At 34.2% G+C, this 23846-nt stretch overlaps 3 protein-coding genes across 14 annotated transcripts in view; 2 read left to right on the top strand and 1 right to left on the bottom strand.

Moving 5' to 3' along the window:
- Window positions 1–66: 66 nt before the first annotated feature.
- LOC109538986 lies at window positions 67–5981 on the bottom strand. Of its 6 annotated transcripts, none has more exons than XR_007280813.1 (4): window positions 5739–5937; window positions 4275–4322; window positions 904–1137; window positions 67–715 (listed from the first exon to the last, which is right to left on the bottom strand). XR_007280813.1 is itself a non-coding variant. In XM_019906478.2 (4 exons), exon 2 carries the CDS (start codon window positions 5518–5520, stop codon window positions 4513–4515), a length of 1008 nt encoding a protein of 335 aa, XP_019762037.1. In that variant the 5' UTR covers window positions 5521–5606; window positions 5739–5981; the 3' UTR covers window positions 67–715; window positions 904–1137; window positions 4275–4512. The 6 variants fall into 6 exon arrangements, 3 of the variants coding, with proteins under 3 accessions (XP_019762037.1, XP_019762036.1, XP_019762039.2); XM_019906478.2 differs by having other exon boundaries at window positions 4275–5606; window positions 5739–5981; XR_007280814.1 differs by lacking the exon at window positions 4275–4322 and having other exon boundaries at window positions 5813–5931.
- A 731-nt stretch (window positions 5982–6712) lies between these two features.
- On the top strand, window positions 6713–12621 carry LOC109539004 (protein CLEC16A homolog). Of its 5 annotated transcripts, none has more exons than XM_048663750.1 (15): window positions 6713–7130; window positions 8091–8230; window positions 8288–8436; window positions 8499–8728; window positions 8784–9013; window positions 9064–9234; window positions 9287–9583; window positions 9641–9791; window positions 9862–10044; window positions 10099–10225; window positions 10291–10453; window positions 10890–11001; window positions 11059–11260; window positions 11680–11929; window positions 12087–12621. In XM_048663750.1, exons 1-15 carry the CDS (start codon window positions 6928–6930, stop codon window positions 12506–12508), a joined length of 3030 nt encoding a protein of 1009 aa, XP_048519707.1. In that variant the 5' UTR covers window positions 6713–6927; the 3' UTR covers window positions 12509–12621. The 5 variants fall into 5 exon arrangements, with proteins under 5 accessions (XP_048519707.1, XP_048519708.1, XP_048519709.1 ...); XM_048663751.1 differs by having other exon boundaries at window positions 10291–10450; XM_048663752.1 differs by having other exon boundaries at window positions 10291–10441.
- Window positions 12622–16381: 3760 nt separating this feature from the next.
- The window catches only part of LOC109538954 (myosin heavy chain, non-muscle), a 32366-nt gene continuing 24901 nt past the window's right edge, over window positions 16382–23846 (top strand). For all 3 annotated transcript variants that reach the window (XM_019906405.2, XM_019906403.2, XM_019906404.2), the window contains exon 1: window positions 16382–16951. In XM_019906405.2, the coding sequence (XP_019761964.1) occupies window positions 16598–16951 (354 nt within the window). In that variant the 5' untranslated portion in view covers window positions 16382–16597. The remainder of the gene's footprint in view (window positions 16952–23846) is intronic.

Consider the following 23846-nt stretch of genomic DNA (forward strand, 5'->3'; position numbering starts at 1 on the left):
CTCCAAACATAAAACCATATTTTACACCAACAGAAGCTGGTTCAAATATTTTAAGGATACAAAATGTTACACGAAATATTTATATATGATTACCAATAATATAAAAAACACACACAAATCGTGCAGATAACCTTATGCTATATCACAGATGTGGTCAAACTACTCCTTAGATATACAATATAGCCTGCGGCTGAATGATATCAGATATTTTAATACAACTTAATCAGAAATTCAGTTAAAAAATAACTTTTCTTTAGCTTCGCAAGCTACGTGGACAAAGGGCTCAACCGCAGTTGGTAAGATTTGTTTCTCTATGCACTATTTCTTTTTAACTGATGTGGTCTAATTGTTGCCATTTTCGTATATTGACTCCAAACGCTTGCATCATAATTTTCTCCTTGGTGTAAAACTTTAGTTGAGTATGGTTTTTCAATAAATGTTAATTTTTTGTCCTTTAATGTCTCTGATGTGTTTTTCGGGATGATTTGAGATGAATGTACACTATCTGGTATTCCATCTAGATGACTATACAGACAACTCTGCTTCATCTGCTGTTGAACTATTGAAATTTAAAGCGTCAACGAAGCAGTTTTAACGCCCTTGACTTGTAAGCCCGGAAAACTTTTCAACTGATACTTTCAAGTGTAACTCAGCTTTCAATTGTAAGTGCAACGAGAACACTATAGTTTTTCCAAAATACCACGAAGAGATAAGCCTAAAAATATCATATATATTTCATATAGATTAACGTACGTTTTAATTTTTTTTCGGTTAGATTAGAAGAAAAGCTATTTGCTACTGGACATAATCAAAAGAAATCTATTACGAAAAAGGAAAGGAAAAATGCATAAGTGATAGATAAGCTTCTCGGCAACAATTGTGATATCGCCGATAAATACTTACACAACAGTCCATTTTACAGGTCCCGTTTATAGAAATTTGCGGTAAAGTAAAAGGCAAACTTCTAGTATATCTGGAATTAAGTTTTTGGTCTGTCGATTGCAACAAATCGATGCAACGGTTGCGCCAATGATTCTACATCATTCCCAGTTAGACTTCTATGTTAAGGAAGTGATAGCATGCCTTTACAGCTTTTCCTTATTGGTTTTACACGAAGCTTTGGCCATTCACTTGCGACTAAAAGTGAAGGGAATTTAAAATTTTAATATAAAAGGCAACAAAAATGCGATATTTGAAATTCTTATAAATTAAGAAGGCAAAATCGACAATACTACAGGGTGTTTCCTAATAGCAAGCACATATATGGACATGCTAAACGTGTGATGTGAACTAACTTAACAGGGTATTTAAAAAATAAAAAAGTGCTATCTCTCGATACCTGGTTTCATAGGTACATCGTCATAAATATTGAAGTAATAATTTTAAGGTTCGCACGTCTTAAATATTAGATTAGGGGCATTCGCGCAATAGACAAATTAGCCTTTGCCGAGCCTGCATTTTTTTTGTTTAAGGTTCAACGTTATCAACGCCTCGCTTTCAAAGATAATATTATGCATACTTTGACGATAATCCCTTTAGTATAACAACTTTTCGAAGTGGTGTTTTGATGCGGTTTTTGAGCACTTTTCGCTCATTGAAGTTTGCAATTTTTCCAGAAAACAGTTTTTACCATGCCGATACTTCACGAGTGAAAATCAATATTTAATCAATACATATCGTCAAATTCCCATTAAAGTAGCAAAACGCCATCAAAACAAAAAAGTAATGCTTAAAGCTGAAAACTTACTAGACATAAGCAAATGCAGGACAAAACAGCTTAGGGAAGGAGCAATATCACAAAACCAAAGAATTTTGAAATTTGGACTGAAAAATAAAAAAAAACAATCGTTAAAGGCACTGTGCATAAAGTAAGAGATTAAATGAAAGGAACTGCAGAAGCAACACTGAAATGAATAAGATAGAAGAGATATTCGGCCAGAATAGCCCAGATTAAATTTGAAAAGAATGAAACGAAGAAATAGCTGCCGCGAGACCAAACATTAATTAAAAATGCGCCACTGGAGGATACATCTGTGCAACAGTAGTCCAAAAGCTGTGAAACCGTTGCGTATGAATCGGATAACGCACCATAAATAGGGCTTCACATAAATAGCCCAAACAGTATTTTTTCCTACGTCCAGACTTAGGAATCAGTTTCCTCACTTTCGACCACCATTGTACGTCTGCCACTGGTTTTTCGAAATGCATTGAATAATTGACCGTGAGATCATAAACATCTTCCTCATCAAGGTAGTCGTTCGGTTTCCAACAATCACTGACTACAGTCGTGCCAGACCTAATTTTCTCTTGGAAAATGTGTAGAAAGGTTGCTGATGATCGATCTTCAGTTGGAGCAACAAAAAACTGGCCGGAACTCCTTTGAATTCCCCCGAAAATCCATGGACTATCTTTGAGGCGACCTCCCTTACGCCACTCAATTTCAACTACTTCACCCTCGCCACCAATCTGTGAAGACTGTTGACCGGCCCAGAAAATAAATACTTCTCGAATCGAAGAATACCAATTGATTAAAGTGTGAGAATCCAAGTTTGTTTCTGCTGAAATAAAACGATGTCGAGGAACAGGCCGACATAGATAGAGCATAACAAGACGGGCCACTTTTTCCAGGGTAATAGCTGATTTCTCAAAAAAACTTCCCTTTAAAATTGTGAAACTTGTATCGCATTGCCTGCCATTTTCAGGACTTGGACTTGTCCTTTCACAATGAAATACCAAATGGTTGGCAGATTTCTCAGTGGGGTTCATTATAGACCCGCATTTACAGCGTGCATGGCAAGTCAGAACACTGTGCTGATAAAAAAAGTTTAAAAGACAATCCCTATCTAGAAGAATTTCAAAAAATTCGGTCTCCGTGATATTACAATCCCTACACCTCACAACGCTCCAGGCACTTTCGTCTGTTGTATGGGCCATTTTCAAATATAATTTTACTATCTATTAAAATCTCCTTGTTTCTGTGGTTATGATGGAAACAACGTTATCGTTTAGGTGAGGCATCGTAGTTTATTTTTACGCAATGTTGCCAATTCCGACAATCGACTTTCGGTGCATAAGCCCGACACGTTGCGTTATATTTTGTAAAAAATTTGTGAACAAATTTGTGCGATTTTAGAGAAATTTAAAAAATAATTTTGATTTGCTGAAAAATCAAATATTCGTGCGTTATGTGTGAGCAGACATTTTATTTTACTCTATAAAATTAAAGGTGAGGTAAAATCTGCAGAATGTAAACATTTAATTGGGGAAATAAATAACTTTCTCCAGTTCCATAGTTAATTTGCCTCAAATGTGCAGTTCTTGGCGTTAACTGTGGGTGTTAACGTGTGTTATTGTCGTGGTGGCAAACCTGCAGTCAAATTATGAAGAACATAAAGAAAAAAATGAGGAACTCATACAAGATTTAAGCGATGTTGATGAAAATATAAGCAAAATGTTTACAAAAAGCAAACGATTGTTTGCCCTCACAATATTGCGGTAAATGTATCGGTAAATTAAAATGATAACTTGAATAATTCACAGAAACTGCCAATACTTGCCCAGAAATCAAACCAATAATTTCAATATTCTTCCATACTTATTCGAATTGTAACAATTTGATGAACACACATTTGATTAATAACGGACAAGGAATAGAAAAAGAAAGACAACTATTGCGTCACTGACATACTTTAAGAAAATTTCGCAAAAAATGGGTAGTAAATTTTTTGAATAATAAAATAAACTAAACCCAAACTTTTTTATATAGAAAAGATATTATACATGAAATCGGTGAATCAATAGATTACTTCACAAATTGGTTTCATTCCTTCATTTCTACCGAAAAATCGCCAGTCCTGGCATCGCTGCTTGTAAATGTGATTGGATAACTATCGTCAAATTGTCGAATTCCAGCTTTGGTGCAAATAGCTGCATACATAATTATATAGAAAATAATTAATAAAAAATTGGTCATTTTCAAGTTAATACGCCTGGGGTTTGAACTTAAACAAAATGCAAGCCCTAAAGATAATTGTGGATTTGGATTAATAAAAAAAATTATAAAGTAAATGTGCACTTCGATTGCTTCTTGCTCATTGAGAATGCAATTTTTTAGAAAAAAAACCACGTTAAATAAGTTTACGGTGTAAACCTTTCACCGTGCCAGTGCAGAGCAAAAAGCAGCAATTTATTAAACTTCGAAACATGTTGCCGAATTTCTATTAAAGTAGCATATTTCAATAAAAAAAATGGTATGTTTAAAGTTGTACACTTACCAGAAACACGTCAATACGAGAAAAAGTGGTTCGGTAAACGAAAGCGAACTATTAAAAAAACAATGGAGTTTTGAAATTTTTCGAGAATGTAAAGGGAAAATAAAAACGAATTTCGAAACGCACAGGGCAAATAAGGGATTAAATGAAAATAAATGCAAAAATAACAAAGAAATGGGAAAATTAAATGTGCACCATAATTCGGAAATAACAAGAAATGGTTGTTGCAAGACGAAAATTATTAGGCTTGAGTGATTGGAGGATACATTCGGCCCACACTAACCCAAAAACTGTGAAATCGTTGCGTATGAATCGGATAATGCACCATAAACAAGGCTTCAGATAAATAGCCTAAATAGTATTTTTTCCTACGCCCCTTTCTAGGAATCAACCTCCTCACGTTCGCCCAGCACGGAAAATCTATTTGCAAATCTTCAAAATTCATTGAATAATTGACTGTGAGATTATGAACGTCTTCGTCGTCAAGATACTCGCTAGGTTTCCAAATATCACTAACAACAGTAGATCCAGGTCTAACTTTCTCTTGGAAAATATGTAGAAAAGTTGCTGATGATGAATCTTCAGTTGGAACAACAAAAAACTGCCCCGTACTTTTTTCGATTCCCCCAAAAATCCATGGACCTTCGACAAGATGACCTCCACTACACCACTCAATTTCAACAATTTTACCCTCACCGCCAATTTGTGAGGACTGTTGGTTGACCCAAAAAATAAATATATCTCTAAAATGAGAAAACCATTTGGATACTGTCTGAATAGATAAATTCAATTCCACGCAAATATAACGATATCGAGGGGAAGGCCGACACAGATAGAGCATAACAAGATGAGCCACTTTTCCTAGGGAGAGAGCTGAGTTCTCAAAAAAAGTTCCTTTCAAAATCGTAAAATTTGTCTTGCACTTCCTGTAACTTCTAAGATTCTTTTTTCGGCAACGAAATATGAAATGATTGACAGAGTCCTCAGTAGGATTCAACAGAGCCCCGCACTTACAGCGCGTATGGCAAGTCAAAACATTGTGACAAAAAAAAAAGTTTAAGAGAGATTCCCTATCTCGAAGAATTTCAAAAAATTCCATTTCAGTGATATTGCATGCACTACAGCTCATAACACTCCACTCGGTGTCATCTGCTGTGATCTCCACGTTATCTGTTGCGACCTCCATGTTATTATCTGTTGTGATTTCCATGTTTTTATCTGTTGTGATCTTCACATTATCTGTGGTCATTTCCACGTTACTATCTGTTGTGATCTTCACGTTATTATCTGTGGTCAGCTGCACGTTGTTAGCTCTTGTAATCTTCACGTTATTATCTGTAATTATCTCCACGTTGTTATCTGATATATCCGCCATCGTTAAGATACAATTCTTGGTGTTTAATACGGTGACGGATAATAACCACAAGTCACAAAACTTAATAATAAATAAACAAACGTTATGCATACACAAGCAAAGGCACTATTCTTTTTAGTAGCACCAAGCGGTTATCTGCAGTTAGTTATCTGTGACTATCTCTGACCATAGATAAAGACTCTCTCTCTGACTATCCACACACACAGATCACACAGGTTACTCTGTGATCTAGTGACTACTCTGTCATCATGTGATGGTGGGATCTGAGGTTACTCTGTGATCTGTGAGTAGTTCGTCCGTATCAAACAGTAGGCGACATATTACCTACTCTTTGGTGGTAGGTAGATCATTTTATGCAGCGTTGTCAATTTCGAAAATCGAATTTCGATAGATTTAATAAAAACTCGGTAGCCGATTTTGTGTTTCACTCAAAATTGAGCAATTTTCAAATATTTTGATTTCATGAACTTAAACCAAGCCTTGAGTAAAAGAAAATATCCGGTAATCATCAGTAATGACGCCTACATGGACAAAATATATTTAAACAAAGTATATGTACGCCACCAATAAAACTGGTAAAATGTTTCCTCTCCTGGCTTCTTTTTTCTAAAATTTAAACATATCGTATTGTTTTCTGGAATTCTCTTAATACTGCGACAAATACAAAAGTTAAGAGTTGAAAAAAGTTCCGGAAAAATGTTAAGGTTTAAGTAGGAGTTTTCATACAGCCTTTCTGAACAAGAGACAAAAAATGCTTCTCAAGATTTATTCCTTTCCACGCTGAAGTTCCAGTAGCAATCAAGAAAGTTTATCGTAATATTTTTACTTATGTAATGGGCACATTTTTTAAAAGCCAGGCCTGACGCCCCTTAAAATTACCCATATTGTTACCTTCGAACGCAAGAGGCGCGTGTTCAACTTGAAAACCAATAAAAACGTAACACAAATACCTACAAAATATGTCCTAGAAAAAAATCAACTGCACCGTAAACATCCGTCCAAACACCCACTCCAGACTGGAATTGAACGCACTCCAACCGTGAGACTATGCTTTGACAGTAAACATGTGACATATCTCCAGAGATATCTCTCTAGGTTTATGTGTCAATCAAAACAAAACTCCATTCGCATTTCAAAACTTTTCAAACATTTAAATCTTATTGATAATTATACATTTCAAATTGCGTATCTGCAGCTAAAATTCGCAGTATTGTAATGTCGAGTAACAACCTTCAGTTCATTCAGTAATCGAGTGGTGGTGTTTTCGATAAAATTCTTCAGATGTTTCGAAGTCGAAGTTGGTTTGGAGGTGGATGGGGCAGACCGAAGAACCTCCATTCTCTGGAACACTTGAAATATTTATACAATGTGCTATCGCGAAATCAAACTGTCTCAGAACACAATCGAGGCCTGCTCGTTGAAACATTGAGATCCATTGCTGAAATCTTAATTTGGGGGGACCAAAATGATTCCTCAGTATTTGAGTAAGCTGTTTCTTCTCATCAATTTACTTCACAAATCGTTATTTATTTATAAGCATAATAATGTTTGTTTATGAATTGGAATAACCATTTTGCAGAACAACAGAAATACATCTAAAGACACTGTCATGTGAACTACATACATAGGCGAAAGTATACAGGGTGTATCCATGATACAATGAATACATTGAATACATACAATGAATACACGTATTCATTGTATCATGGGGTGTATCAATTCAATCTGTGAGTCTTCGACACCCAAAAATATTACATATATGTCGCATACACGAAAGTCCAAAAGAGTCGCCTAAAGGAGGGGGCAGCTCAAAACTGCCTCTGTCGACTGTGTATTTATTTTTCAATTTTTTGAGAAATTAGCTGGAAGACATATCCGCTAGTGTATAGGGAAACGACTTTAAAACGTTTGACCGTGGGGACCACCTACAACAGGATTTTCAGGCGGTAAACACGCGAAACCCCAAAACCATTGCAATAATTAATCTGAGCTAAAACTCGACTTCATAATTATGATAGATGATGCCTTAGTCGAAAAGGTATTTTCGATACTGATAGGTCGTACAGAATACCTGAAAATAAGGCCAGAACTTTTACTAACACAGTTTTGAGTTCAATTTCATTATTATGATAGTTACATTTGACTGAACCAGTATAATAAAAGAAATCGGGATACCATTTCAATTAAAGAAAGGAGTATCTATGAGCTACTTCATTCAGTTGTTTTCAGACAAAAATTTCACAAACGCTCAACAAACGAATAAACGAAAAAAACTTTGCGAAAATAAAATTTTCGCGGTGTTTTTCAGATTTTGAACGCATATTCTGTTCAAAGTCTCGCAGACTAAAACTGAACCACCCTGTATACACAATCAAAACCAAAAATGTTGAAGCAAGTTTCCATTTCACCTGTACAGATAAATTTAAAGTCGTTGCCTTTTTCAGTTTCTTCCTCGAAAAAAACATGTTGTCGTTTTTTTTACGCATAATGAGACAAAGAAGCGGAGGCTCTAATTATGTCTGTGTTCAGCTTTTGCAAACTCTAAACATACTGTTTGAGAATATTAGAAACGAAACATCTTTATGTAAGTATTTTGCTTTGTCTTTTACTGGCATTATTATAAATGTATATTCTGTTTCAGATTACTTGTTATCAAATAACCATGTAAACTCCATAATTGTTCATAAGTTTGATTTCTCAGATGAAGAAGTAATGGCTTACTACATTTCCTTTTTGAAAACTCTTAGCCTGAAACTGAATGCTCACACGATTCACTTTTTCTACAATGAAGTAAGCACCTACTTTGAATTATTAATACAGTGATTATTGAATGATCGCGTCGCACTTTGCAGCACACCAATGATTTTCCTCTGTACACTGAAGCAATAAAGTTTTTCAATCATCCTGAATCCATGGTGCGAATTGCTGTGCGAACACTAACTTTAAACGTATATAAGGTTGAAGATGCCAGCATGATAGCTTTTATCAGAGATCGAACTGCCGCTCCGTATTTTTCCAACATTGTTTGGTTTATAGGAAAACACATCCAAGAGTTGGATATATGCGTTCGAAATGAAGCAGAGTGAGTGTGAATTGAGTTATAAAAATCGTCAGTATAGTTTGTTGAATATTTTCAGCCATCATTCACAAAACAGACTGGCTGACTTGGTAGCTGAACATCTCGATCATCTACACTATTTAAATGACATTCTTTGCCTTAATATAACGGACTTGAACCATGTTCTCACGGATCATTTACTTCACAAGTTACTAATTCCTCTCTACATATATTCCCTTGCGTCGCACAGGAGAAAATCATCGATACCCGAAGGAGTAAATCATACAGTAGCCAAAATCTTATCCAAAAGTAAGTTTACATTTGCTGTGAATACACATTTTCAATTGGTTCTATTTTAGCTTCCGCAGGACCGGATTCGCCCCGATTACAAGACCCAACAACAGGCAGAGTCTCTTGCGTAGTGGCTCTATTTTTACTATCACAGGTCTTTTTGATTATAGCACACTCTCCTTTGGTTCAGACACTGGCTTGTATAATATTACGAACTGATCGGACAGTGTTTGAAAAAGGTATTTTTCTGGCATTGTCTGTTCCATTTAACTAACTTGGTTGTAATTTTAGGTGTAAATAAATTACTAGAGCATTATGAATTGGAGAAGAAATTGCTGGATGAGAGTTTAAGCGATGAAGCGAGTGGATTAAGTTCAAAAGAAAGTTCAAGTTCTAAAGAAATGCTAGTGGAAGATCTGCGAAATATTACAGATGAAGAGAAGGAAAAACTTGCTAAAAACCCATGTGATAGTGTTGTTACCGAAAAACCGTTTTTGGAGACAGTTTACAGTGCCCTGGACTGTTCTGAAAATGACTATGCTGCTCTATTTGCTCTTTGCTTGCTCTACGCAATGGCAAATAATAAAGGTATTGTGAAAAGGCTTTCTTTGTTATTTCGTATTTATACTTGGCTGTTTTGTGTAGGTGTAACGTCTGACGTCCTAGAGCAAGCTCTGAAGCCAAAAAAATCTTTCATATCAAAATCATCATCAAAAGATATAAAATACTCTTATAATGTGTATCTCCTGGAAAAGCTTCTTTCAATCATATCGTCAGCTTGCCAGCCCACGTGTAGGTAAGTGCTACAAAATTCATGCTCGGGTTGAGAGTTTTTTACTAGTATAATACATACATTTTCATTGCAGAGTGAGACTGGCCACTTTGGAAGTGAGTTTAAAATTGATTTTGCAGCTAGTAATCTGTGATGGAAAAAATATACTTCTCGAACCACATAGACAGGTGATTGAGTCTGTTAAATCTCAAAGTATGGCGTTGTTGAGGAATTTTTATAAGAGCGAGGAAATATTTTTGGACATGTTCGAACACGAGTAGGTAGTACTTGCTCTTCAGTGACCACCATTTTTAATGAGCCTTGTTTTTAGGTACTGCGATATGTCGAAATCTTCGTTAAATGTTGAATGGCTTTGTATGGATAGCGCTATACTTCTGCCACCCACCGGTACTCCAATGACTGGAATTGACTTCATAAAGAGACTACCATGCGGCGAGGTACGGCGAATTTAATTTAAATATTGTTGAATATTTTTGAAACTGTTCAGTAATGTGGCACAAAGTGTTTGTTACAGAGTGAAAAGGCCAGAAGAGCAATTCGCTTATTTTTCTTGATGCGAAATGCCGTTTTAACATTAAATGGCGAAATGGAGACCCAGTTGCCTTTAACAAATCCCCAAAGTTGTGTGCAGATTGAGCAGGCGCTGGACTTGAGTATATCTCGTTGTGTGTCCTAAACCACGTGAATTAAGCAATCTCTAGTATTTTCTGTTGTTTATGTGGTTCCGATTAGCGCATGCCGTAGTATTTGCTAATAGTTTTATGGTGATAAGGGAGATAAGTACATATCATTTGCAAGCTTGAAGAGACTGAAAGGCAAGCCATTAATTTCTGAATCTCTTGCGAAAAAAATCCTTTTGTTGTATCTTCAAATACCTTTAAGTGCTTGGCTGCTGATATAAAATCTGCTCTTCTAGTAATAGGCTTTTTGTGATTTTAATTTAAATATTCTACTAGCACTTCTTGTCCGATTTTTGCATCTATCCTTTGTTGGCTATCGCTTTATTAAAAATGCAGCGCATTTCTTCCTCGATCTAGGGTTGCTTCATTCACTGGTTATCAGAGCAGATAAATCTGATCATAAAACTCTAATTTGTTTCAGATAATTCGGATCTGATTGCCTGTACAGTCTTGTACAAAGACGGTATGAAGATGCGCCGGTTTTTAGTAATAGATGTAATGCAGTTAATACTTGTGGAACCGGATAATAAAAGGTATATTGTAGGTTTTTTATTTCACTGATTTTTCTTCATCTTGGCTTCTTGTTTCAGGCTCGGTTGGGGTGTAGCTAAGTTGGTTGGGTTTCTACAGGATATTGAAGTCAGTGGCGATAAAGATGATTCCCGATGTTTACACATCACTATTCACAGGCCAATATCTGGTGCGACGACAAACCGGGTGCCACTTTTGAGTGCTAAATTTCTGTTTGATGATAATATTAGATGTATGGCGGCAAAGCAACGACTAACCAAGGTAGGAGGTAGATTTTAAACACTATAGCGTTTTAATATTACAATTCCAACATGTATCTTACGAAGAAAATGTAAGTGTTCATTCGGAATACGTCGAAAAAGTCTCACTAACAACAGTTTGGACACTATTCACTTGTTCGCGAATAGACTAATGATGAAAACACTCAAACTTTAGCTAGCGTTACAAAAAATTATACCTGCATGTCAAATGAATTTTTATTGCAATGTGTATCAAGTGTTATTCTGGTTTTATTTTCAATCTGAAAACCATTTTGAAGTCCTTGTAAAAAAGCAAAAAAATTTTAGTTATTAGATGTAAACCAATTTGGGAGTTAGTAAGTATAAGTATATGAAATATAAATGCAAATTCAAGATATGCAATGCAGTTCGAACTTATAGTTGAGAAATGAAATGCTTTAGGGTCGGATCAAAGCTAGGCAAAAGAAAATGCAACACATAGCTCGTCTCTTGGAAATCCCTGGACAATCGGGTCCACCAAGCCCAGCTTTTACTGGCCAGGGAATGTACGGATTTCGCTTAGCTAGCAGGAATATTCGCGACAGTAGGCCATTATTTGGAAACAGTAGAGTACCAGGGTTTGCTGCTCCTAAAAGGGAAAGTTCACCGGGGGTTTTACATAGAGCAGACGACTCTCGCAGACATCGTGATGGTAAGACCTTTAAGAGAATATTTTTTTCAACATTCCCCACATTTTGCACATAAATAATTGTCCCAACTCTCAACGTTTAAAATATTCAGTGCTTCTAAACGGAGAAAACATAGATAGACAAAATTACAATACATTTGCAACCGGACCTACTTTTTAGGTAATAGTCCTAACAGGCTATCCAGCGTCAAAAAGGAACCTAACTCAGCGATTACAAGCAATAATATTCGAAAAGAGATGAGATCCCGAGAGAATTCATCCAGTCGGACAAAGTCACGCGACGGATCTCCTAGAATGCCTCGTCCGAGATCTGAAGAAATACCTCTGGAATTAATAAAAAAAGGGCCTAGTTCGTTTATCGATATGGCTCCTAAAATAAGCATTCTACCTAGGCCTCAAACTCCTAGAAGCGAGGATGAACCAAGTATATCAAGCGCAGCAGCATTAAGTAATTTGAGTGTAAGTGAACCCGTTCAGCCGAAAACAGAAAACATTGTACAAACTTCAGCAATATCTGTGGAAACTTCGTTTATTGGAGACAAAAAGCCTGATAAAATTAAGGAGGATGTGGATACTGTATAGCAGTGAATCGTTTTATAAGCTGTTGGACAAAATTCATTCTTTATTGCTGTGACTAACTAGTTATTTAAAGTTGATTTTTTAACCAGTTGAATGAAATAAACTGATATCTTGACTTCATTGCCTGTTATTTATGCCCTGTATTTGCGTAATTATCATGTCAAAGTATATTTTTATTTTTTCATGTCAAAACGTTTAGAATCATGTCAGGTTCGGAGGAAATCATTCCACTCGTAAGCGTTGCAAAAATACGAGAAAACTTGGAGAAAATATCCAAAAGCAACCGCGGTTTGGTGAATTTGCAATCCCCACGAGCAAAGCGCTTAAGGACATCTTCAGACAAAAATACTGCAGAAGAAATTGAAGGCAAGTAAGTTACTGTTCTTAATTTCTCTTTTGTTGATTCATGTGAAATTCCTATGCATCGTTGTACTTGGGAATCATTAACTCAGTCCGGTTGCTTTTATTGCTAAAAATGATCAATTTGAATCAACACAAGTATGTTGCAAAATAATCTTTGTAATAAGCTCTAACCCAATTAAGCTAATCACTCTGAATTGGCTAGATTTCAATTCGCGCTACAAGTATATAAATCTATAACTGTATTGTATTAAAACATGTTATTTACTCAAATAAAACTTTAGATACTTTTCAAGACGATTGAAATGATCTGCTGTTTACACATCCATGGCGATTGCAAAAAATCGTTCAATAAAAAAACGCGGCTAAGGTATTCTGTAGATTTTGATACCAAATATGGCTAAAATCATTATGAAATAAATGTAACTGCGTCATTGTCGGTCGAGGTTTTGCCTTCAAATGTTACGATATAACGATCCGGCACATGTTTCTTATTTTGATTCATCTAATCACTACGATAGGTATTTGTATTGAAAATTTATTATTTTTTATCGCAAATTTGCATATCTTAGTTGCAATTGAACTATATGTATTTTTTTAAATTCGATTGAAAATTATTAATCTCATTATGTATCTAGTTTTCTTTATTGAATTTGAAGATTTTTTTTCTCCTTTTTCGTTTGAAACAACGCGACTTTTCAAAAAGCACCAAAAGAAAAACATTGGAACAGCCGAAATTGAAAAAAAATATATTTTTTTAACTTATTTCCGCTTAAACCACTTAAAATCAGTCAACATTTTCGATTATTTTCCATCTGACGAGTCTAACGATGCTCTTTGATACCCAGCAAAACCTGAAAGTTAATATTATTTAATAATTAATTATTAAATATCCCACTTTATTTCTGCAAAAAAAATAATTAATTAGTCCATTTGAAAAATCTTTCTACATTTTCTACAATTTTTCTTCAATAAAAGGGTATGAAACATTTTATAAAATATCTGGTTTATGGCTCTTATGTATTTTAAAATCTGAGCCAAACAAATTTAATCGCTATAAGCAATCAGTACTTGAGAAAGCTACTTGAGCATATAAATTCGCATATTGTCCGTATGACATCATCCTCAATTTTGGGTCATTACATACCGGTTTTGCAAGAAAACCACAAAATTTTAAATTATTTTAAAAATAATGTATCATTTAATTGGAAAGAATTGAGCGTTTACTTATGCACACATCAAGCGAACAGTATTTGGAATGCTATTGTGGATTCGTCTTATCTGAATGTAAATTTTCTTGTTTTGCTTTGGAAATTTTGCATACTCGGTTTGGTATTCTTTTAAGTTACCGCCATTATTTGGTTGGCGACGTTGCCCATTTGCCACAGAAAACTACTGTTTATCAGAATCACTCATTTTCATATCATGTGTTTCTAAATATTTGAGATGACAATTTATTGATGCTTGCAGTAATGACTAATAAATAAAATAAATATATAAATATATCAAAAAGTCATTAGTATCGTAATTAATTTGGAAAAATAGAGATAAATCATGGTCGCTTCTTATCCGATTTTTAAATTTTTTCTATATTATTTTGTCTTTTTAATCCTTTTTTATATTTCGATTCTGCGAATTTCATAGAGCAAAGGTTCTACATATAAATTTTACAAATCTAAAATGTGAAATTGCAACATTATAATCAGTAAAAATAATATAGAAATCAGAAGTGAAAGTGTAATTTTATGATTTTTGAAACTGTTTGGAATCCGCAATTTCAATATAATTTGAGATGTTTGAAAAAAAGATGTTTGATTTTTATATGAAATTTGCCAAGGTTGATGTTGATAAAAAATACGAATTTGCTCAAAATACCTCAAATACTTCAACATTTTCATCTCCGTGAAGCGAGAAATGCAACAAGCTCAAAGAAAAATCCACCAGAAGCATTAGATCCGATAGATACGAAATATTCGTTTTTTTTAACCGATAATATTTTCCTTATTATGGACTCAAACTCTTTAAATATGTAGCTGGGGGTTTCTAACTTATTAGGTGGGAAATAATCCATTGTGCTAAAATACCACGCATGGGAATTTTTTATTTTTATTCTAATAACTTTTAATACGAGTCTTTTGAAAAACACGCCCGAAGTTTTAAATCCGAAATAATCGATATCTTTAGCTCATTTTAGGCCGTTTTAATTTTTTGAACTCAATAATCTATTATTATTTATAGAAATTTTAATTTCAACAAGAGAGTTTTAATGAAATTGTTAAATAAGTGGGGGTTTTTTATAAAATATTCACGGTAAACACTGTTCTATTGTGCCAAAGTTTCGGCAATACTTTAGTCATCACCGGGGATCTGCAAATAAAGAGAACATCTTTAGAAGAGGAGCAACAGACGAACTCAAAATCAGCACTACAAACACATATCTACATCGAAAACCGTTAAGAGCAAATTAAAAATAAGATTTGTTTGATGTTCTTTTTTAATTAAAATTCTATGATTTTGTTGCTATATTTGTAGTTGTTATGCTGTTTTCTTTAAAATCTCATTTTATACGATATCGACGAATATTGATGACGACTAAAACATAGTCAGAACGTTATGTTTGATCTATCTATCCCCCTGACTATCAAGTTGAATTTCAAGTTTTTGGTCAATATCAAAATGCAAAATCTAAGTAATGTTTCGGTATTGATTCCAAGATATTTAGATAATTTGAAAATATAAGTTCTGTTTTATTTATATTGAGACGAAAGTTTCTATTTATGCGCCAGTAAATCATTTCTTGAGCTGCGCCGGTTCACCCCGAGAAAAGTTCTTCCCAAGTTCCTCACATACTATGACGGATGTATCATCCACATACTGATGAAATCCAGATAAAAGCATCGTTTGTCTGAAGCAAAGTGTAAACTTCGAGAAAAAATAGTTTTGTATTGAGTAAAAATCCCTAAAAACTTCCCAACTTCGACGTTATCAGTGTGACAGGTACCGTTGACGTGGCGTCTAGTGAAAGGCAAATTAGATATACGAGTGAAAATTTGACGAAAACCGCAGTTTTACAAGAAACATCACTATAAAAAGTTGTTAGCAAAGGGATTATCTATAAAGGGCGCATATTGCTAACTTTAAATGCGATTGTTTGGTAAACTAAAAATTTACCTTCTTTTTTTCCACACAAGAATTACTGAACTTTGGATGCCTACCTACGTAAACGTTAATGTCAATACTGACGTCTAGAGTCAGTTGCACTTAACAATACTGTCAGATGTGTTAATGTAATGTTTACTGTTTTAGGCAATGTTTTTGAAAAAAATTATATAAAAGTAAAAACATGTGCACTTTAAGATATAAGCAGAGACAAGAAATAATCCTAATAAGTTATCCCTTGTCTGATATAAGGTTGTTGTAAGGATAAATAAGTCATCAAATCGGCAACGCCGCTAGTCCCATACACTCGGTTGGTAACACACGGGCGCGGTCGAAAAGACGGTTAACAGCTCGGCTACTGTCATTTCGCATATCGCGAGTACACTGAATACGCGGATTAAACCGGTCCGGGACTAAAATAATCCAAATTTCCCGAAAATTTCCAATAAATATAAGCCATATTTTTATACTATAGTGACCAATGAATATTTATCGATATAGGTGACGCAAATAGCGACCGAAATACAATTTTGATCAAGAAAGTGAATTTTTTTGTTTGGTTTATCTTGAGCCATGGCGGACGCGGATGCCAAGGATCGTTACGATCCTGAACTGAAACACCTGTGTGTTGATAGAAATAACTACAATGATCCGGCCACTCAGGCTGAGTGGACTCAGAAACGACTCGTCTGGGTGCCCCATGAAAATCAAGGATTCGTGGCGGCCTCCATAAAGGGCGAAAAGGGCGACGAAGTTGAGGTGGATCTGCAAGAAACTGGGAAAAGAACCACAGTTGCTAAGGATGATATCCAAAAAATGAACCCACCCAAGTTTGACAAGGTAGAGGATATGGCTGAGCTAACTTGCCTGAACGAGGCCTGTGTACTTCACAACCTCAAGGATCGGTATTATTCAGGACTCATATATGTAAGCAAACACCTGATTCTCTAATTAATGCTAGCTGGGCCAGTTCGCCTAGTGCAAGTAACTATGCCGAAATGGAGCTTCTGAAATTTTTCTGAGACCGCTACATTAATCTATTGTCTCGTTAACTATTTTAAACAGCTATTCTGATACTCCTCCAAACAAAGCCCTGAATCGTCACGCTCAAGCTGAATTTATCCTATTTCCTTATCATGAGTGTTTATTGCTTGAAAGATATAGATAGACATGTTTAGAATCAAGTCTCCATAAGAGTTTACGGGAACGAAGTATTTACCTACAAATATTTTGAGGAACTTCAAAACCTATAGGATGTTCCGGAATAAGTGCACTAAATTTCTCAGATTTAGATAGTAGCCACAACAAAGTATGAGAAGTTTCTGTAACTTATTTTTCTGTCTACCTTCTCAGGCCTACAGGCTCCTAATATCGAAATATTATTGCTGAAAGTTGCAAATATATTTTTAAGAAAAGTACAACGAACCTCTTCAAACTGGACTTCAGTGATAGTTATGGACAAGATATTTAATATGAGTACCTACCTACGCCCTTTTTTCTCTTTATTGTTAGGAGTCGACCTGTAAATTGCTATGGGTTCTAGGTTTGAACTTTTAATTTTTCAAACTGAGAGTGCATTTGCTAAAAATCGTTCAGTTTTAGGGCACCTTTAACTAACTTACTTTTACAAATTTTCAAGTTTTTGGAAGACGCAACAATCTTGGATTCTTAAAAGAGTTAGGCTTGCAACAAGAGAGTTTTTCGGACTTTTAGTCCGTCGTGGAAAATAAATATTGCCAGACGTTTCCCAATCACGAGTTGGCTTCATCTTCAGAGGTAGTTGCTGTGATGAGCAACTGATGTAAATGATATAAAGAACAGTATTTCATTGTACGAATTATGTTAAAAAGTTGCGTGTTTTCAAGGTCTACCTAGGAAGGCCATAGAAGTAAAATTTATAGAACCTTATGGGAAACGATGGTCAACTTAATTCTGGGACATCCTGTATACTCATTACTTCATTTATATAGTTAAACCCAATTCAAGGCGATGTTTTGTCATTGTTACTTGCATTTTATTCCTGATAAATATGCTGCATTATACCCGCATTTTATTATTTTTGCCTACATTATTCCTATCTCTAGATTAAGTTTAGGTACCTACATTTGGGTCGAATACGACAATTCCATTAACCAAATTTTATTCGTAGTTTAGTTGCATTTAAAAAATGACTCTTCCGTCTATTGAAAACAAAAATTCACATCAGGTGAAATTTTTCCACAGTAATTATGAACAATTTCACTATTTTTACGACAAACTTTGTTATTATTTCTTTTAAAAGTCTACATACATTTAAACAAAATTCAATTATTTCTTAGGCAAAAATATGCCCAAAATTCCATTTGCGAGCTTTCAGTTATAATTAAATAAAATGTCTTCTTCCTGATCGGTTTAAAATGGTTCGACCTTCCTCGGTTTTCAGTTAATTGAAACGAAAGTTTCACATCAATCTTTTTAGTACTTGCGAAACGGTTTATTTATAAATCCAACATCCAGTAAAATTTAAGATGTTTTTCGACAAACCGTGGTTGTATTTTTTTCTGAGCATACACACTTACATAGGTACATTGTGACGGAAATGAAATATTTCTGATACAAAAATATAGCCGCAACAATTCCATCAAGGAATTTTCAGTTAGTTTTGTTAGTGTCTTATTTTATTGGTTATATAATTAAAAAAGCTCTTTCCTGACTGTGGTTCGATTTGAAATTGATCTGGGTTTACCAATTAAACTAAAATTTCACATTAATTTTTTTATTAGGTACCTACTTATTTACGGTTCATTTATATACCATCATTAGATAAAATTGCTTTAGAGCAAAGCAGTATTTTTTCAAATAATACATAAATTGTGACAGATCTCTACAAAAACCAACCATAATTTGAATACTGTTGTAAGGACAAACAATATTCGCAAAGATCATGTATTTCCAATGACAAAATAATATACCCGGAGTTCTAATTAAAATATTGTCATAGATAATTTGCAATTGTACTTCGTTTTTTTTTCAGTTAACTGTTTCTTAATTATTTAGGTTTTTATGCTTATATGATGACATATAAATCGCCTCAAGCATTAACTAAGCTATCTACGAAGTAATCTACGTAATTTATTGCTTCAGCTAATTTATACGTTATGGAGAATATTTAAACCGAAAATTTTGGAATGCCGATATTCGACGAAAGTACTCAAATAAATGTCGGTATTCACAATTGAGGTAATAATCGATCCATGTCGTTGTAAGCACAATAATCTAAACCGTAATACGCTTACTTACATACTATGTGAGCATTATCATCAATTTTCAAGGAATATTGTACATATACATTTTGTACAAAAATGTATAAATAGACCTTTCTGCAGAAAGTAAATACTTTATTAAGTCAATTGAACGTTCAAATAATAAATATTTAGGCAAGTAACGGAACGGTTTAAATGTGGCGTGACTACTCACTCACTGATCTTGGAACTTTCAGTGACTGTTTACCTGAGACGAATAAGAAGAATTGATTTATAAACTTAAATATGCATATCGCTTGCTAGGAATCTTATTCATTATTTATAAATACTTTTCATGTCATTTTCGATACGACTCTCAGTAACTAAACTTTTAAAATGTTCGAGTAAAATCGTACCCAGTCTATTCAAACTGTCGACTCAATTCATAATTTCGGCAAGTGGGATTTGTAAAATTAAAAATTCAGATGTGAATCAGGTTAACCGACGTTACTTTAAAATTTATGAACTCATTATTTTAACGAATTCACTGTTAAATGTGAATAACATCTACGCCCATTCCGAATAGATGAAATCAAACCGTGTTTGGCCACTATCATTCAATTACCAACGTATTTGAGTACTTTTTCTTATCGCTTTATAGATGATATGATATTACACAAAGTGCTGTCAGGAATAAACATGCAAAAAATAGCTGATAACTAAAATGGTAAACATTGAAACCGACTTATTTGAATTACTTGTACCAAAACTTTATTAATCTCCTTGTATTGTTATTGGTCGTTTCTCATTGTATCGAAACATCCTAACGGATATGGCTGTCTATTTGCAGCGACCTATTAAATCTGCCATAATTGCTGATGGGCAGTGTTCTATCCGTTCAATTTTGCCTTGAGAACATCTTTTGCCTTATAAAATAAATAAATAAACATTGTTAATCAATGCAGTTTCAAGGATATCTTAATAATTGCATTGTGGGTTTAGCACAGAATATATTAAGTTACACCCAATATATACTCATCAACGCGATAGTTTTAATTAGTTAATGCTGTTAATCACTATTAGCTGGATGACGATTAGAAGATTTTAGTGTTCTGCCTTTTGGTGACTACTTGAAATTAAATTGACTATATGGACTATACATATAGAGATTATTGAGTAAAGGTTTTTTATTTAATGTTTAAAATGTACTTAAGTATTTAATAAGCAAAAAGAAAGTCAAAGTAGACCAGAATGTGTGATCATTTTTTTCTAAATGATTATGATGATTCATGTGTAATATGCAAACTACCTATTTTCAACGAATAGTACTTACGTATTGATTAATATTTAAAGTTCCGCCTAAAATTTGGTTTTAACACGTGGAGCGTCAACCACATTTTGTCGTAATGGCCTAAATTCAACAGTTCTTAAGCAGGTGCTTAGGCCGAAAGGAGCATTGTTCGGAAATTACCGAGTGGGCTTGAAAGTGCAATTACCATTGCAAAACTACAACCACTGTTTACATCTGCACATTTTCGTCAAACCATTTCAGCAGTTGTAGAAAATTAAATCTACAAGTTTCATTTTTTAATGGAAATGCATCAATTATTCATTGATGTGCACGGTTAAAGTTTTGATTCGAAAATGACCACCCAGTATATTGATCAGTCTAGACAATGTTTGTTTATCGTCTCCTCGAGAAGCCATTTTTACGCTTCGTAGGCTTATTGATCAGTTTAAAGGTATTTTCATATGCAGTTTATATAAGCCAAGAAGTAAATCTATTTTATCGGGGAAAATTTAGTTTCTACTTTGTCAATTATACATGTTTTAACTAAACTGCTCAACAAAATGAACGTTACACGAATTCGCCCTAACTTTGGAAGTGGATAAATTCTGATTGCTTCAAGCGATTTGGTTACTGTTTGAAGCCTCATCAAGCTCCATTTGGTTTTTGTTCGTAAATGTTTTAATAAATATTACGCATAGCAGACAAATTTTCTACAGGGTCGCAAATGAAAAAATGTAACACCAAAACTTTAAAGGTAAAATAAATGGCTCGAAACTATTTTTAATTTTCGTGCTGTTTTTTCTATTTACAGGGTTGCCTCCAAAAATCAACTTTTTTGTCTTGCAGCGATAACTTTTCTGCTCTTTGGTCCGATAGAATTCATAGACTATTTAAGACAAAAATTCGATAAACAGAGTTGCATAAAAAATTAGATTAAACTAGGTAAAAACGTAAAAATTAACCACCTCAGATTACTTTTCTACAAGGTGGCAAATAACAAACGCAAAGTTTCGGATAGTTTGACATGCTCGTAGTTGGACAAAAATAAAGTATTTTGGGATTTCAATAACAAAAGTTTAAAGATAAACTAAATAGCTGAAACGGTTTAAAAGTTTTCGCCCATCTCTACTAAGTATGTATAATCTCAAAAAATCAACTTTTTGGGGGAGCATGTGGAACTTTCTCTTATTGTGCAATGTTTCATTTGCCACCTTGTAGAAACTTTATCTGAAGCATTATTTTTTTGTAAAAACACTCACTAATGGAGAAAGAATTGTACTAAATAACGCGTCAGACAGAAATGTAATTGTTCTGACTCTCAGCAATCAGAATTTAACTATCTAGCTCCAAAATTAGTCGGAATTTGTCCGTTTAACGTGAACAGAAATTTGCCCGTGAGAAAGTCTGGAAATGTTTGCGCGCTTACAGAAAAAAGTTGAATACCTATGTTAGAAACACTTTTCGATTTGACGGAAACACATTTTTAATCATATTTAAAAAAAAAATCTGAAAGTAAAACACTTAAAACAATGCAAATTCTGGTTCAGAGTCAAGACACGTAAAGTGCTATTCAAACATCAATCGATCAGTTAATGTAAATGCTGTGCGCCTAACCGCTCTATTACTTCATTATACTGGTTACAAGAATGTCAAGAATTTACCGTAGAAAAAAAATCGTGCATAATACTAGATATTATGTACCTATATTGTAGTTAACCATGCAATTGAAGGAATTAAGAAGAAAATGATTAAACTGAAACAACTGAGATATTGACCGAACAAACAATACATTTCTGCTTTACGTGTTTGCAATTGCGTTAAAAGATTGTTAAGTAAATCTGTTTAATTGTTATCAAATTCACTTCACCCAGATAGCGGAATATTTCAGTAATGCTTAGTAAGTCTGGCTTTGTTGAATGAATCATTTTTACTCAGAACGGAAGTGGGAAAGATGTAAAAGTCATTGTGCATTTCACATTTTGAGGTTTCATTAAGCAATCCATGGTTTTTCAAGGAATGGTTCTCGCAGTTTTTAAACTAATTTGGAATTAATTTTCGTCAATAAACTTGCAAAGCACATGGAAACTATTTTGTCCTCTGATAATCCCATCTTTTTTGTCCACTTCTTGTGTAACCCAAAAGAGAAACGTTACATTAAAAAGCCAGCTTTTAATTGCAATGGAAATTAAAACTCAGTTTATAATATGACCGGGAACAAAAGTGCTGTTTTTCTGTGTTAAACGTATTGTAATAGTTTCGTTATGCTTAATATAATTTCCATATCAATCTATTAGATCATTGTCCCCTATATGAGCGTGTCATGGCCAGTGCATTTTCCGGAAAACACTACGTCATACAAACATCCTTTTTATCGAGATGGATTGGTCATTGTCTTGAACACCATTTTATGTTTTTTTTTCATTTTACTTCATTGAACCGGCTCCAAGATTCTGTTCAGGTGCAGGAACATAACTGCTGAATATCTATGTTGCTTCAATTAGTGGCGTCGAAATAGTAAAACTAAGCTAATTGCAATTAATCAAAACCAGCCGCTGGTTTGTCACGAATAGTACGTTTTGATTATTGTCGTTTTTACCATATGTGTTTTCCAACCAGATTGCCAATAGTAAAAACTGTGTCAGTCTTACGAAGGCCGGTTGCAAAATTACTTTTGGTTATTGCCAATGTATTGATTGATTTATTTAATGCTGTACTGGCGACTTGGTACTGCAAAATGTGCACATAAAAACTGATTTTTTGCTTTTTCTATGTCCAAATCTTCTATATGTATGTACTACTTATATGGAAATAGAGGCAACAGTAAATTGAAAATGTGCGGAAGAACACATACCAAAAATACCTGAAGGTAGTACCTTGATACGAATGTCAGCAAAAATTATACATAGAAATCGTTCACCTACATAGTTGTTGTCATTTGCAACAATAAATTGAATGTGTATGCTGTAATTAATTAATTGCCAGCCAGTTCAATGAAAGCAAAATCGGTTTTTGCCGCACAACGTAAACATGTGCGTTGATATTTACTTCTTGCAGGAGTGTTTGGCTCGAACGAAACATAATTTATATTTGATCCGGCATTTAATTTAATTATAATATTGCATTGTATTTTTGAATTGTTCTCCTTTCATGTGGACGTTCTTGGATTTCGAAAGGTGCCGTTAGAGGCAGGGACAAGCCCTTGTTCAACTATTGTACTTATCTCATTCAATTAGTAATAAATGTATTAAACAAGCTTCAACAAACAACAGTCCAAAGGCTTAGAGAGTGTGTTATATGTGAATAAAAATAT

Source organism: Dendroctonus ponderosae, unplaced genomic scaffold, assembly GCF_020466585.1.
Source record: "Dendroctonus ponderosae isolate FM_Combo_2020 unplaced genomic scaffold, Dpon_F_20191213v2 Dpon_F_20191213_2, whole genome shotgun sequence".
In the NCBI taxonomy this organism is placed as follows: Eukaryota; Metazoa; Arthropoda; class Insecta; order Coleoptera; family Curculionidae; genus Dendroctonus; species Dendroctonus ponderosae.

What these genes read in the sequence shown, in the direction of transcription:
- LOC109538986 (XM_019906477.2), bottom strand. Translation starts at nt 5,736, where the DNA reads ATGCATAACGTTTGTTTATTTATTATTAAGTTTTGTGACTTGTGGTTA.
- LOC109539004 (XM_048663750.1), top strand. Translation starts at nt 6,928, where the DNA reads ATGTTTCGAAGTCGAAGTTGGTTTGGAGGTGGATGGGGCAGACCGAAG. An exon ending in TAGAAACGAAACATCTTTAT is followed by an intron (nt 8,231 to 8,287) that starts GTAAGTATTTTG and finishes ATTCTGTTTCAG; the next exon opens with ATTACTTGTTATCAAATAAC. An exon ending in TCGGACAGTGTTTGAAAAAG is followed by an intron (nt 9,235 to 9,286) that starts GTATTTTTCTGG and finishes TTGTAATTTTAG; the next exon opens with GTGTAAATAAATTACTAGAG.